General features: G+C 40.9%; 1 protein-coding gene across 1 annotated transcript in view; it reads right to left on the bottom strand.

Moving 5' to 3' along the window:
- Nucleotides 1-11402, bottom strand: part of LOC120985563 (chemokine-like protein TAFA-2) — a 108960-nt gene extending 97558 nt beyond the window's left edge. The window contains exon 1 of the mRNA XM_040413583.1: nt 11297-11402. Within this exon, the coding sequence (XP_040269517.1) occupies nt 11297-11402 (106 nt within the window). The remainder of the gene's footprint in view (nt 1-11296) is intronic.
- Between the last annotated feature and the right edge of the window lie 3522 nt (nt 11403-14924).

The following is a 14924-nucleotide window of genomic DNA, read 5'->3' as shown; positions in this document are numbered from 1 at the left end:
TAGGGAACAAAGTTAGGGTCTCATTAATATATAGGAGACTTATTGAGGAATTAAGCACGGTCACTAAATTTAAAAGTGTAGATAAATGGAAGGTGGATATAGGGGAATGTAACCCTTCACAATGGCGGGAAATTTATCAAAACATTAAGAAGGCTTCACTCTCACGACAACACCGGTTGACACAATTTAAAATAATACACCGCCTATATGTTACCCCGAGTCTCTTATCTAAAATGTATAGTAACAAGGGACAAGAATTTAGCTGCTTGAAATGTTCTCTTGTAGCTGCAGGATATGTACATATGCTGTGGGACTGCCCAGTTATCAAGACCTTTTGGGGCTGCATATTTCAGGAGATGACGGCACCAAGCGGGAATAGCCCCCCCTTGACCATCCAAGTAGTTGTGCTTGGACTTTTTCCCCCCGAGTATAAAAAAAAACTACCAAAAACAGGTTTACTGGCTGAAGGGATTTCTATTGGCCAAGGTAATAATCTTGAGACAATGGGTGAAAGATACACCGCCTACAATAAATGAATGGCAAAGCTTAATGGCAAGAGTAACAGACTTTGAGTGTATGAAACGGCGTGGGATGAGCTATACTACAGAAATAGGCTCATAGACAGGGGAGGTGGCGAGAAGAAATATCCGGACTGGAACTGATGACCCCCCATTCTCTATCTCTAAGCCCTAATATAAATACATAATGACTACAACTAGTCCACATCAAATAGGATTCGCCCCTATGAAGGTTTGAGAAATACCCAAGAGAGGGACATGAGCGTCCTACCGCCCCCCGTGGCGGCCGTACCAGGCCAGGTACGTTGGGTGGGGGGAGTGGGGGGGGGGGGGGTTTTGCTGCTTAGGGGGGGGGCCGGTTTTGTTTTGATATGTGTGACAGAGAATTGACATTAATATAGGGTATCTTTTGATCTAGATCTAGATCTTATATGTATGTACGTTGCCTCGCATCAAAGTAACACATTGTTTAAATGTACCTGTCATACGTGCTCAATCTCTGTGACCAGATATCTTTTTTTACATTGTTTGTTATTTAAGAAAAGCAATAAAGACATATAAATAAAAAAAAATAAAAAAAATTGAAAAAATGGATCCTCACTTAAATTTGGTCTCTTTTTCTCACGCTCCCCCTCCGGCCTGGAACCCTGATTCCCCGCCACCCGTAATCATCATGGTAGGCGCATAAAAGAACATCGAAAGTTGATAGAGCAGATATCAAATTGGATGGTTAACATCACGGGGACGTGCGACATGGTGGGGCAGTAAGTGTGCATATGCCTACACGAACTGACAGGGATCAGCCCCTGCAACTTCTGGGTCTCCAAATTGGGCACATGGCCTGAGCTTGCCCTTTACCCCTTGGAGGTGCTGGCCTGCCCTGCAGCCAGTGTATTGTCTGAACGTGTGTTTAGCATGACTGGAGGGGGTTATCAGAGGTTATATTTCCCAATGTTTTGGGGTGTACCCTAATTTTAAAAATAAAATTGAAAACCAAAAACCAGTGTAGGCTACCTCCTCCTCCACCGCCGCTTCCACCGACACCGCCACATCCACTGCCTCCTCAACCTCCTACTCCCTATGGACCTGGTCCTCCTAGATCAAGATTGTTTTATTTTTATTTTTACGTATTTTATGTTATTTAAAGTCATTTCCCTATCCACATTTGTTTGCAGAGCACTTGCCATGCTCTTAACCACATTTTGACACCATTTGCAGCCCTCTAGCCCTTTCCATGACATTTTTGCAGCCATTTTAGTGCTCAAAAGTTTGGGTCCTCATTGACTTCAATGGGGTTCAGGTTCAAGTTCGGGTCAAGTTCGGGTCCCGAACTCAAACTTTTTTCCGAAGTTCGGCCGAACCCGGACATCCAGGAGTCCGCTCAACTCTACTCCTCACCCATGTGCTATGGATTGCTCAACTGGATTTAGAAGTGACCCCCCCCCCCCCCCCCATATCGGCGATCACTGCAAAGCACAGGTCAATTCAGACCTGTGGTTTGCAGCGTTTACGGGTCATTCCGGCCGCAATTGTGGAAGCCATCAGGTCCCCGTGCTGCTGTAATGGGGACCCGATGGCATGGAAGGCAGCGCAATGCATCGTGGCTGCCTTCCGGTGGAGATCCTGTGAGATCCAGCCCCCTGGATCTCACAGGCAGGAAGCTGTATAAGTAATACAGTGTGTATTACTCATACAGCCAATGCATTCCAATACAGAAGTATTGGAATGCATTGTAAAGGGGATAGAAAATGGGGGTGTTTCTATAAACTACAGAATCAATGCAATAAATATAGAGTTTTGTTTGGCTGTTAACCCTTGCTTTGTTACTGGAAAAAATTTATTAAAATGAAAAGTCTCCATTTGCCAATAGCTCTTGTAACTCATTTTTTTGGTAGTTATGTGTACGGCGCTGTGTGAGGGCTCATTTTTGGCGGGATGATGTTTTCTTTTCAGTGATAACAATTTGAAGTGTGTGCGACTTTTTGATAACTTTTTATTAAAACATTTTGTGGTAGTTGAAGTGTCCAAAAATGGCAAATTGTAATTTTTTTTCCGTTGCGCCATTTGCCGTACGCCATTAATATTGTTATATTTTAATAGTGTGGGCATTTTCGCACGTGGCAAAGCCTATGACGTTTATTTTATTTTTTAAGTAATGGGGTAGGTGATTTTAACTTTTTTTTTATTTTATATTTGCATAAACTTTTTTTTAACTTTTTTTAACCACTTCACATCCAGGTCATTTGCCCCCTTCCTGACCAGGCCTAATTTAGCAAATCTGACATATCTCACTTTATGTGGTAATAACTTTTTTTTACTTATCCAAGCCATTCAGAGATTGTTTTCTCATGACACATTGTACTTCATGATAGTCATAAATTAGAGTCAATATATTTCACCTTTATTTATGAAAATATTTTATGATACCTCATAAAATATTTATTACTTAACATTCCCCATATGTCTACTTTATATTGGCATCATTTTGGAAATGTCATTTTAGTTTTTAGGATGTTAGAAGGCTTAGAATTTTAGAAGCAATTCTTAAAATTTTAAAGAAAATTGCCCAAACCCACTTTTTAAGGACCAGTTCAGGTCTGAAGTCACTTTGTTGGGCTTACATAGTGGAAACCCCCCATAAATGACCCCATTGTAGAAACTACACCCCTCAAGTTACTTAAAAATGATTTTACAAACTTTGTAAACCCTTTAGGCATTCCACAAGAATTAAAGGAAAATGGGGATAAAAATTTTAAATTTCACTTTTTTTGCAGATTTTTCATTTTAATCTATTTTTTTCTTTAACACATCGAGGGTTAACAGCCAAACAAAATTCAATATTCATTACCCTGATTCTGCGGTTTACAGAAACACCCCACATGTGGTCATAAACTGCCGTATGGGCACATGGCAGGGCGTAGAAGGAAAGGAGCGCCATATGGTATTGGAAGGCAGATTTTGCTGAACTGGTTTTTAGATGCCATGTCCCATTTGAAGCCCCCCTGATGCACCCTTACAGTAGAAACTCTCAAAAAGTTACCCCATTTTGGAAACTAGGGGATAAGCTGCCATTTTTATTGGTACTATTTTTGGGTACATATGATTTTTTGATCATTCATTATAACACTATTTACAGGGTCAGCTCAGCTGCAGGCCCTTGCATATACATTTTTTTTAGAGGGTCAGCTCAGCTGCAGGCCCTTGCATATACATTTTTTTAGAGGGTCAGTTCACCAGCAGGCCTTCACCTAAAATCTTTTACAGGGTCAGCTCACCAGCAGGCCCGCACCTCAAATCTTTTACAGGGTCAGCTCACCTGAAGGCCCTCACATTTAATTTTCTAGAGGGTCAGCTCACCTGCAGGCCTGCACCTCAAACTTTTAAAGGGTCAGCTCACCTGAAGGCCCTTGCATATATTTTTTTACAGGGTCAGCTCACCAGCAGGCGCTCACATATAATTTTTTACAGGGTCAGCTCACCTGCAGTCCCGCACCTAAATTCTTTGACAGGGTCAGCTCACCTGCAGGACCACACCTAAAATCTTTTACTGGGCCCTCACCTAATTATACCTAATAGGTAATTTGCGCGCATGCTGCCTTGCTTGGATGTGGTATACGTAGCTGTTTCTCAGGCTTCCTCTCCGGAATCAATCACTGATTCCCGGTTACCCGTAGTTACAATGGTTTGCGCTGACAATAACATTGAAAGTTGACATCCAAATGGATCGTTGCCGTCACGGGGACTTGCGATCGGCCCCAGGATAACTAGAGTGGCAGCAGGCCCAAAGCGGCAGCAGGCCCTCACCCATAATGTTTTAGATGGTCAGATCAGCAGGCCCTTGATCCAAATGTTTTTGAGTGTCACCAGCAGGCCAATCATAATTTTTCAAGGGTGTGTATGATGCCCTCCTTTATGTATAATAAAGGGTGTATTAGAGTGCCAGATCTTTGTAATTTTTGGAAGCCCTTTCACTTAGTGCATAGGCTTTATGAGTGTAGGAGTCCCACTACATGAACAATTGTGGCATACTATTCGGACAACATCGTTCCCAGCAGTGACCTGGAAGGCCAAGGTGCATCCAGACATTCTCCCTATGATGTTACAGAACCATTTCGGTGGTGTTTCCATAAATTTCTGAAGTTTTCCTATGAACCAGGCACCCTCCCCTCTTCAGAGCAAGGGGTACCTGGTTTAATGCTTGGGTTCTCCCATTGACTTCCATTATACTCGGGTGCTCGGCCGAGCACCTGAACGTCCCAATGTGTTTGGCTCGAGCACCCGAGCACTACGGTGCTCGATCAACACTTTAGACGTTTCAGCACATGGACACACCCCTACCCTATAAATAAACCCGATCTAGCCGCCATTTTACATTTAGTCTTTAGCCAGTTTAGGGAGAGGTTGCTGTGTGGAGCAGGAACAGACTGTTAGAGACACCAAACGCTAGCTAATAGGGCCACAACTTTTAAGTACTGGTATAGGTGTGCTATCGATAGGTGTGACATACTGAGGGGTGTATTGTACTTATAATATACTTTCTAACATAGCAAGTATATTATAGTGCATTTGTATTGAGCAGCAGTTGTGTGCGGTTCTGCTGCGATACTGCAGCTATATAGAGGGACCAACGCTATTGGAACAACTAACTGCAACTGTTATGCTATACCATTTGCCCCCCAAAAAATCTGACTGAGGCAGGAGTGTGATATACCTATAATATAATTTATATATAGTTCATTTGTATTGTTCTGCATTTGTGTGCGGTTCTGATGAGATACCGCAGCTATACAGAGGGACAAACGCCATTGAAACAACTAGTTGCAACTGGTGTGATATAACAGTTTCCCCAAAAAAAAATGATTGAGGAAGGGGTGTGATATACCTATAATATAATTTCTATATAGTGCCTTTGTATTGTGCAGCTTTTGTGTGCGGTTCTGCTGAGATACCGTAGCTATACAGAGGGACAAACTACATTGGAACAAATAATTGCAACTGGTGTGATATGTGATATCACACCAGTTGCAATTACTTGTTCCAATGTTGTTTGTCCCTCTATATAGCTACGGTATCTCAGCAGAACCGCACAGAAATGCTGCACTATACAAATGCACTATATAGAAATTATATTATATGTCTATCGACATATAATATAATTTCTATATAGTGCATTTCTATAGTGCAGCATTTCTGTGCGGTTCTGCTGAGATACCGTAGCTATATAGAGGGACAAACAACATTGGAACAAGTAATTGCAACTGGTGTGATATACCAGTTGCCCCACAAAAAATCTGTTTGAGGAAGGGGTGTGATATACCTATAACATTATTTCTATATAGTGCATTTGTATAGTGCAGCATTTGTGTGCGGTTCTGCTGAGATAACACAGCTATACAGAGGGACAAACGCCATTGGAATAACTAATTGCAACTGGTGTGATATACCAGTTGCCACCTCAAAAATCTGATTGAGGCAGGGGTTTGAAATACCTAGAATACATAATTTCTATATAGTGAATTTGTATAGTGCAGCATTTGTGTGCGGTTCTGCTGAGATACCGCAGCTATACAGAGGGACAAACGCCATTGGAACAACTAATTGCAACTGGTGTGATATACCAGTTGCCCTAAAAATAAACTGATTAAGGAATTCTATATACCTGCTTCCACAAATACTGCTCTTCTATAGGGACTTTGTCACAGGGTCATTTTGAAAATGACAGGCAGAGAAAGAGGCAGGCCATTCTGCAGGGGTGGTAGGGGCGGGCAGGTGCACCAAACCGGAGCCTAAGTGGAAAGTTAGAGAAGGTGCATGCAATTACGTCAAAGGACGCACCAGACTTGGTTGAGTGGCTCACTCAGCCTTCCACTTCTGCACCCTCCTCATTCTCTGTATCTGCACCCTCCTCACTCTCTGCTGTGTGCACCCCCAAAGACACCACCACCACCATAGCCCCTCCACTCGAGTCAGAGGAATTATTTTCCCATCATTTCCCAGACCTTGCCAATGCGCAGCCATTCATGGCATCGGATGAGGAAGAGGAGGTAGCAACAGTCGCCACCCAGCGGTCTGACAACAGTACCCAGATCAGCCCAAGGAGGGTGGTCCCCGCTGTTGCAGCCTACTCCGAGATCTCTAATGTCAGTGGTGAAAGTGATGATGACGTGTCGATGGACATATCGTGGATGCCCACAAGAGAGGAAGAGGAGGGGTGTTCAGAGGGAGAGACGGAGCAGCAGATAGGGAGAAGGAGGAGAAGCAGGCAGTACTCGCAGTGCACAGGAGGAAAAAAGCAGACTGCAAATGTATCTGGAGCGAGCCATCCACCATGCATGGTCACATCTTGCGCTCACAGGACGCCAGCACATGGCTCCTCAGTGTGGGCTTTTTTTAACTTATCAGCTGCTAATAATAGTGTTGCCATCTTCAGCCTGTGCTGTCAATGCATAAGTCACGGTAAGCCCAACACTCACCTATGGACGACCTCCTTAAGAAGGCACCTGGCCTCCCATCACCGGGCCCAGTGGGAGCAACGCCATCAGAACCCACAAAGCCACACTACCGGTGCTCCACGTCCTGGCTCTTCTCCTTTCTCCTCTCATTTTTCCTACACTCCACCTTCCATCATGCCGTCGTCGCGTTAATCTGGTACAAGGCAGGCTTCCGTGGCCCAAATGTTCGAGCGTAAAAAAATTATGGCGCAGGATAATTCTCTTGCCCAACGGCTGACCGCTGGCTTTTTGGAACTGCTAGCCCACCAACTACTGCCATATAAATTGGTGGACTCGGAGGCCTTTAGAAAATTCGTGGCCATTGGCACACCTCAATGGAAGGTCCCCAAAAGGAAATATTTCTCCCAGAAGGGCATCCCAGAGCTATATTGCCACGTTCAGTGGCAAGTAATTATATCTCTGGCACACAGTGTCAGTGCCAAGATACATCTGACCACAGACACGTGGTCTAGCAAACACGGGCAGGGAAGGTAAATAACTTTTACTGCCCACAGGTTGAACCTTCTGACGGCCATCAAGCATGACACCCGTGGCACCCGTGTGGATTTGGTGTTACCGCCACTGATTGCATGCAGGCCTGCCTCTTCTTCTCCTACTCCATCCTCCATCTCCTCCTCGGCTGACTCCTCCTTTTCCACTGCTACCACCTCTTCCGCTGTACCCCCCAAGCTCCCCAGAACCTATTCGACGTGCCAGGTGAGACGTTGCCATGCTGTGCTGCGGCTGTTGTGCCTGGAAGCCAAGAGCCACACCGGTCCTGCACTACTTTCAGGACAGGCCGATCAGTGGCTAACCCTGCTCAATTTGACAGTTGTTAAAGTGGTGTTAGACAAATGGTGCCAATCTGTTGAGCGCGCTGAAACAGGGCAAAATTACACACGTGCCGGCATGGCACACGTCCTGAACTTAGTGGCGCAGCGATTCGTTGCCAAATAACCCGGGTCCAGGCAGGCCAGGAAAACTGGCCATTTTAGAAGATCTTACACGCCCATGGCTCGCCTTGCTAACGTTCAGCAGCGACACCACTTCCTGTCAGATGTCTGATTTGTGACTGCCCGACATGCTGGAACTTCACCTTATATATGCTTGATAGGCTTCTTCAGCAAAAATGTGCCATTAACGACTACCTGTACGAACTCTGCGGCAGGACAGGTTCTGGGGAACTTGTTTTTTTTTTCACCGCGCCGGTGGCTGCTCATGCGCGACACATGCAGACTTCTGCGGCCATTTGATGAGATCACCAAATTTGTCAGTCGCAGCCAGGGCGCCATCATTGACATCGTACCTTATGCCTTCTTTCTGGAGCGTACATTGCATTGTGTCATTGATCAAGCCGTCGAAGAGCAAGAAAATGAGGAAGTTGCAATGCTGAATGAATTCCCAGGGGGGCTACTCCATCTAAGACAAGTCAACAGGAGTTTAAAGAGGAGTCAGAGGAGGATGGTGCCTCGGGGGAGGAGGAGGAGGAACAGCAAGAAGAGCAGACTTTAAACTTTTCTGGGATCCCTGGTGTTGTCCGTGGATGGGGGGGAAGAGACCGAGGACGACGTTCTCCTGGGCGATGAGCAGGCCGCATTACCGTTTCCAATTTAGTGCAAATGAGGGCCTTCATGCTCCAGTGTTTGAAGAGGGACCCCCGTATAAAAAGCATTAAGGGAAAGGACCAGTACTGGGTGGCAACGTACTTAGACCCCCAGTACAAACACAAAATGGCGGACATGTTACCAGCATCACAGAGGGTTGTCATAATGCAGCATTTCCAGGCCTTGCTCCGAGAGATGCTGCATTCTGCTGTTACAAGCGCTGGCAGAAGAATTTCCACCCACAGAGAAACAGTTGCGAGTACCAATCCTACAGCGCATGCAAGAAGAGAGCGGTTTGAAGATGTGTTGGTCACTTCGGATATGAGATCATTCTTGTAGCCAACCCATCGACAGCTGCCCTCCGGATCCAGCCTCAGGGAATGCCTAGACCGACAAGTGTCTGACTACATCGGATTAACGGCCGATGTGGACGCTCTGAGAAGTGAGGAACCCCTGGACTACTGGGTTACTACCTCACATTTCTAAAAATGAATGCATGGATCTTGGAGGAATTCAACACCTGTGACGACCACGTTTAATTGAATTTCCTCATGACAGCCCACAAATATCCGGCACCACACAGAAAAAATAATAGTCCCTGTCTTTGGTAAATACAGTGGCATAAAAGACCTTTTCTGTCCGGTGAATGCCTAATGTTTGGGACCTCGGAGAAATTCAACACCTGTGATGACCACGTGTTATCGAATTTCAACTATTTTAATTTGGGGGTTTTTCAAGAGAGGGATTTCGTTAGCCATGATTTTAATCCAATTTTATATTTTTTGTTCTTTTAAACATATGTATTTGACATCTATTTTTACTGGCCTGCAGTAAAATTGATATCTAATTACCGTCTAATATACCTCTAGCCACATAATTACTTGTTCTTTTTTGTTCGGTGAATGCCTAATGTTTGGGGCCTGTACTACACAGCCTGCAGTAAAATTTATATTGAATGGCCGCCTAATATACCTCCAGCCACATAATCATTTGATCCTTTATATATGGTGAATGAATAATTTTTGGGGCCTGTAATCTAACTGGCAAACAGTAAAATTGTTATACGTTGACCGCCTAATTTACCTCCAGCCACATTATCAATTGTGCTTTTCTGTACAGTGAATAAATAATTTTTGGGGCCTGTACTGGCCTGCAGTAAAATTGATATCCATTGACCGTCTAATATACCTCCGGCCACATAATCACTTGATCTTTTATGTATGTTGCATGCATAATTTTTGGGGCCTGTAATCTAACTGGCAAACAGTAAAATTGTTATACGGTGACCACCTAATGTACTTCCAGCCACATTATCAATTATTGTTCTTTTCTGTCCGGTGAATGCCTAATGTTTGGGGCCTGTACTAAACTGGCCTACAGTAAAATTTATATTGAATGACCTTCTAATATACCTCCAGCCACATAATTACTTGTTCTTTTCTTTCCGGTGAATGCCTAATGTTTAGGACCTCAGAGGAATTCAACACCTGTTGACGACGACCACGTGTTATCGAATTTCAACTATTATCATTTGGGGTTTTTTCAAGAGGGGGGATTTTATTAGCCATGTTTTTAATCCAATTTAATATTTTTTGTTCTTTTAAACTTATGTATTTGACATCTATTTGTTCTGGCCTGCAGTAAAATTGATATCCAATGACCGTCTAATATAATAATCATTTGATGTTTTCTGTCAGGTGAATGCCTAATTTTTGGGGCCTGTACTTCCGTGGCCTAAAATAAAAATTTTCTATGCTCCAGCAGGCCACATTTTTGACAGTTTCCCTTTAAGACGCATAAAAAAGGCCCCTGATTAAAATACATATTTTTTGTGGGAATTTTTGCCATTGCTCCCCCTCTGGTATGTCAGTGTCCATCTTGTGGAACGATTTGTGCACTTCTTGTAAGTATTTTGTGGCTGCAATAATGACCTGAAGGTTTTTCAGGTTCGCCTGCCATTAAAGAGAATGGGGCTCACCACGAACTTGCGGTTCGCGAACATTTGATCGCGTTCGTGAATCTTTCCAGCCAATGTTCGTCCATCACTAGTAAGTGAAGAACATGGAGAGTGGTTCCATAAAGATATTTCTACAATGGAGAACAGGTATCAAGGCCGCTGGAATCCCAACATGATGGGGGACTACAGATGGTTTTGAAAATATGACCGCTCACAAACGCAAAAGCAGATGCCTGAAGCACTTTTAACAGTACTGGGCCTTGCTCAAGTGAGACTTTTAAACTGAAAAACGAGACTTTGAAATTTTGTTATTCCATTACATTTTCATACCCTGTTTATTACGCAAAATTTGATGTAGATCAGGTAATTGTTGGAGTAAAACTGGTTCTGTTCAAAATTATTCAATGCTTTCCAAGTGCTTAATTTATTTAGGCATACTTATGCATAGCAAAATTTTGTGACGTGTTACAACAATTCTGACTTTGTATTTGTAATCTGCACACTCGAAATAGTTTTTGCCCAGTAGCAGACGAAAACATTTTTTTTGTTGCATGGTGTTATTTTTTCTTTTACAACAAAATGTTTTTTCAGAATATAAAATGATGACCCCATCACCCATATTTATGTATATGAATATTCACATTTGAATATGTTAAATATGAATATTTAACTTATTATTAGCCGTTGGATTTAAGAAAACTCTGTCAAACCGAGAAAACATCTTACCTCTTTGATGAATGGCTCCAGCTGATAACTTTCCCCAAAGAGTTCCAATAAATATTATTATAAGAAATGTCCCTTTTGTTGCCTTCTGCAGATATCTTTTATTCATTCTGTTACAAAATGTAAACAGCAAAGTTATGTTTCAATATCAACCAGAATATTCCCATAACCCTTTCCGTTTAGCAAAGCATTTCAGCTTTTCGAAATTGTTTTATAACGTTTTTTGTAAATGTTGACTTGAAATGTTGATGCTGCTGTGTTATGATTAGTCTCTGCAAGATGTCATTTGTTTTAGTGACTAGTAATGTTGATTATACCTCTATAATCCAACTATTATATGTATATAAGGGGAGGCAGTGATTGTCAGTAAGTCTCCTTTTCAGGTTAATAATCCATATTTGTGACCATATCCATGCTATTCCATGATAAATGCTTGTTATATGACGTTCTATCTACAATTCAACATTACTCTTACAAAACCTTTATTAGATGTTACTGATCTATTGTATAATATATAACCTTATCTGCTTGATGGTTTGGAGCCAAATTGTAAATCATAATGTTTCAATAGTCAGCGACTATAATTTCCTGTTTCTGGTCTTAGTATTTAAAATATAACTTTTATCCTTACTTAATTAAACAATACATTGCCACGAAAAACATAAAGTGAAAATTTAAAAATACATATGGAGGGCTCCTATGTTTGGGGCTGGGGGGTATAGTGTCTCTACCATTTTAGTAGATCAGAATGATATTACTGCATATCTCTCTGAGAATAGGTGTAGTCTATATCAGGGGGAGCTGCATCTTTAACACTTTTAAAAATGATGGCAGGGCAAATAAGTAAATAGGAATACGGCGAACTGCAGACGCTGAACATATACAACCACATGATAGGGGCAGCACAGATAGAATTGAACTGCCAGTAGCACAGCTACTAAGAGACTTCTAGAAGGGGTCAGATACGATTTAAAGAGCACTTCTCACAGGGTAATTATCTAATAGAGTGTAGTCCAGACGATAGAGTGACTGGTGTCGGCTGACATTGCAGACACAAAATTACAATGATATAGACTACACCCTATTCTCAGAGAGATATGCAGTAATATCATTCTGATCTACTAAAATAGTAGAGACACTATACCCCCCAGCCCCAAACATAGGAGCCCTCCATGTGTATTTTAAAATTTTCACTTTATGTTTTTCGTGGCAATGTATTGTTTAATTAAGTAAGAAAAAAGGTTATATTTTAAATACTAAGACCAGAAACAGGAAATTATAGTCGCTGACTATTGAAACATTATATTTTGACCTCCTGGGTACAGTGGGTCATTTGAAACATAAAAATTGTAAATCATGCTCTACAATTCATTTAGCATGGTCCATGATGGTATAGAAGTCAATTGTAATATGAAGTCAGGCATCAGAAAACAAAATTGAATTGATAGGAAAGTCATGAAGATCTTCTATGTAGAGTAGAACAGGAAAACCTATATGGTCATTTAAATCAACCAGAACAGGGAAAGTGATAAACTCCTGGCGTCTTTGTCCCATAAGTGCCAAATTATTGAATTATTAGTTAACCTTATTATGTGAAACAAATATATTCTAAAAAATTTATTTCTAGCTAATCAATATTGTTTACAATGTTTTTTCCCTGCAAATCATGTGTATAAAGATCCAAATCATCTTAGACAACTAAACCTATGTATTAAAAAAAATAAAAAGGTAATTAAGAAACATCTTCATATAATATAAAGGAAAAAAAATTGACATTTCAACTGAAAGAATGGTAACAATACATAATGGCAGTTCTATTTTTTCAGTTAGTTACATAGTTCGGTTAAAAAAAAATACATTAGTCCATCAAGTTCAACCAAGGCATGGGTGGGGATCGGAATTAAGACATTCATTTTATTTAGTTCTAGGAAATCATCTAAGCCTTCAAAAAAAAACAAAAAAAAAAACTGTCCACTGTTTCTGCCGTGACCACATCCTGAGGTAGACTATTCCACAGATATACAGTTCTTATGGTAAAGAAGCCTTTTTGCCTTTGGAGACTGAACCTTTTCTTCTCCAAACTGAGGCAATGCCCCTTGTCTTTTGAACAGCTTTTCACCATACTGTTTTTATTGGCCATTTATATATTTAGAAAAGTTGTTCATGTCCGCCTTTAGACGTCTCTTCTAAAGACTAAATAAATGTAATTATTTTAGTTTATCTAAAATCTTAGATCTAACTAAGATCCTCCATGTCTCTTATCAATTTTGTTACTCTTCTTTGTACTTTTATAGCTCTAGGGCATCCTATCTACATCTTGGCACCCAGGACTGAACTGCATTTTTCAGATGAGGTTGCACCAAAGTATTAATAATATTGTAGCAATAGTGATTTATTTTTTCCCAATATTCATAAAAGACAACCGCTAAGTTTGTGTGGTAAGATAAATATGGTTTGAGCAGCAGAGCATTTCATGAGACGTGACTTCAATTATTGTAGTTATTATCTTTAGTGTATTTCAATAATTATCTGTGGGAAAACATTTTGAGCAACTTACTGTACATGGAAAAATTAATCGGATTTTACAGAGTTTGACAGAAGTAATTAAGGAGTTGGGTCACTGAAATAATAATCCATCTATGAATTTTGGATAATCCTTGAAAACATTAACTACATGTGTCAGGATGATGTTGTAGAGGTTTGAAGTATTTCCAGAAGCTTTTTATAGCAAGTTGTTAAAGTCTATTCTGTAAAACACCAGCAGAATATGCAGTATATAAACATAAAAAATATGAAAGCTGACAGTTACACCAGTTTAATTTCTGCTATATAAGCATATTTAGAGACTTATCTACTTGAAGCTATAAAAAGCATTGTTTCAGCATGAGTTAAAAATTTTATATATTTTCTTATACTTATTTTAATAGCACCCTATAAACAAATCCTGACAAAATTAATTTGTTAACCAGCATACTTTGTGCTGTTTTCAGTATCAGCAATATAAATTGGTCTGGGCATATGATAAGAGTTGAGTGATTTCTTGAAATTAGTTTCTGGTTGGCAGATTGATTTAAAAAATTTGACCTGAATCAAAACTGCCCCAATTGCTTTGAAAAGCTATTTATGACGCTCTGAGGTCTACAAGGACTGTATCCAACCCATTCCAAGCTCATCAGTACACAACATTAGTAGTGTTAACGTGATAGTGCCAGATATGGGTAAAGGGATGGTAATGGTAAAAAGTGGCTTAATAACGCAGTGCACTGTCATAATTTATTTTAAATTAAAACATGGTCCAAAAATTTTTTTTTTTTTTTGTGGCAGATGGTTTCTTGTCTTCTGACCTATAAAATGGTGACTACCACTTTAAGGGGTTCATCTTAATGAAATTGCAAAATAATCAAATTTGTCTGAAATCTGAATTTTTGAGAAATTTATTAATTTAGAATGAATACACATCTCAACCTATGATTTTTATATTTTTTTTTTACTGAAACCATTCATGCTCGAAAGACCATGGGCACAAGCAATTAGCTCACATTTCCTATACTGAAAAGTAAATGCTTTAACCATCTCAAGTGCACATTTCAGAGGTCTGCAGAAAAACTGTACCACACTGAATGTGACACTG

The sequence above is a fragment of the Bufo bufo genome, chromosome 1 (assembly GCF_905171765.1).
Source record: "Bufo bufo chromosome 1, aBufBuf1.1, whole genome shotgun sequence".
Classification (NCBI taxonomy): Eukaryota; Metazoa; Chordata; class Amphibia; order Anura; family Bufonidae; genus Bufo; species Bufo bufo.
This window is presented reverse-complemented; position numbering and strand designations above follow the sequence as displayed.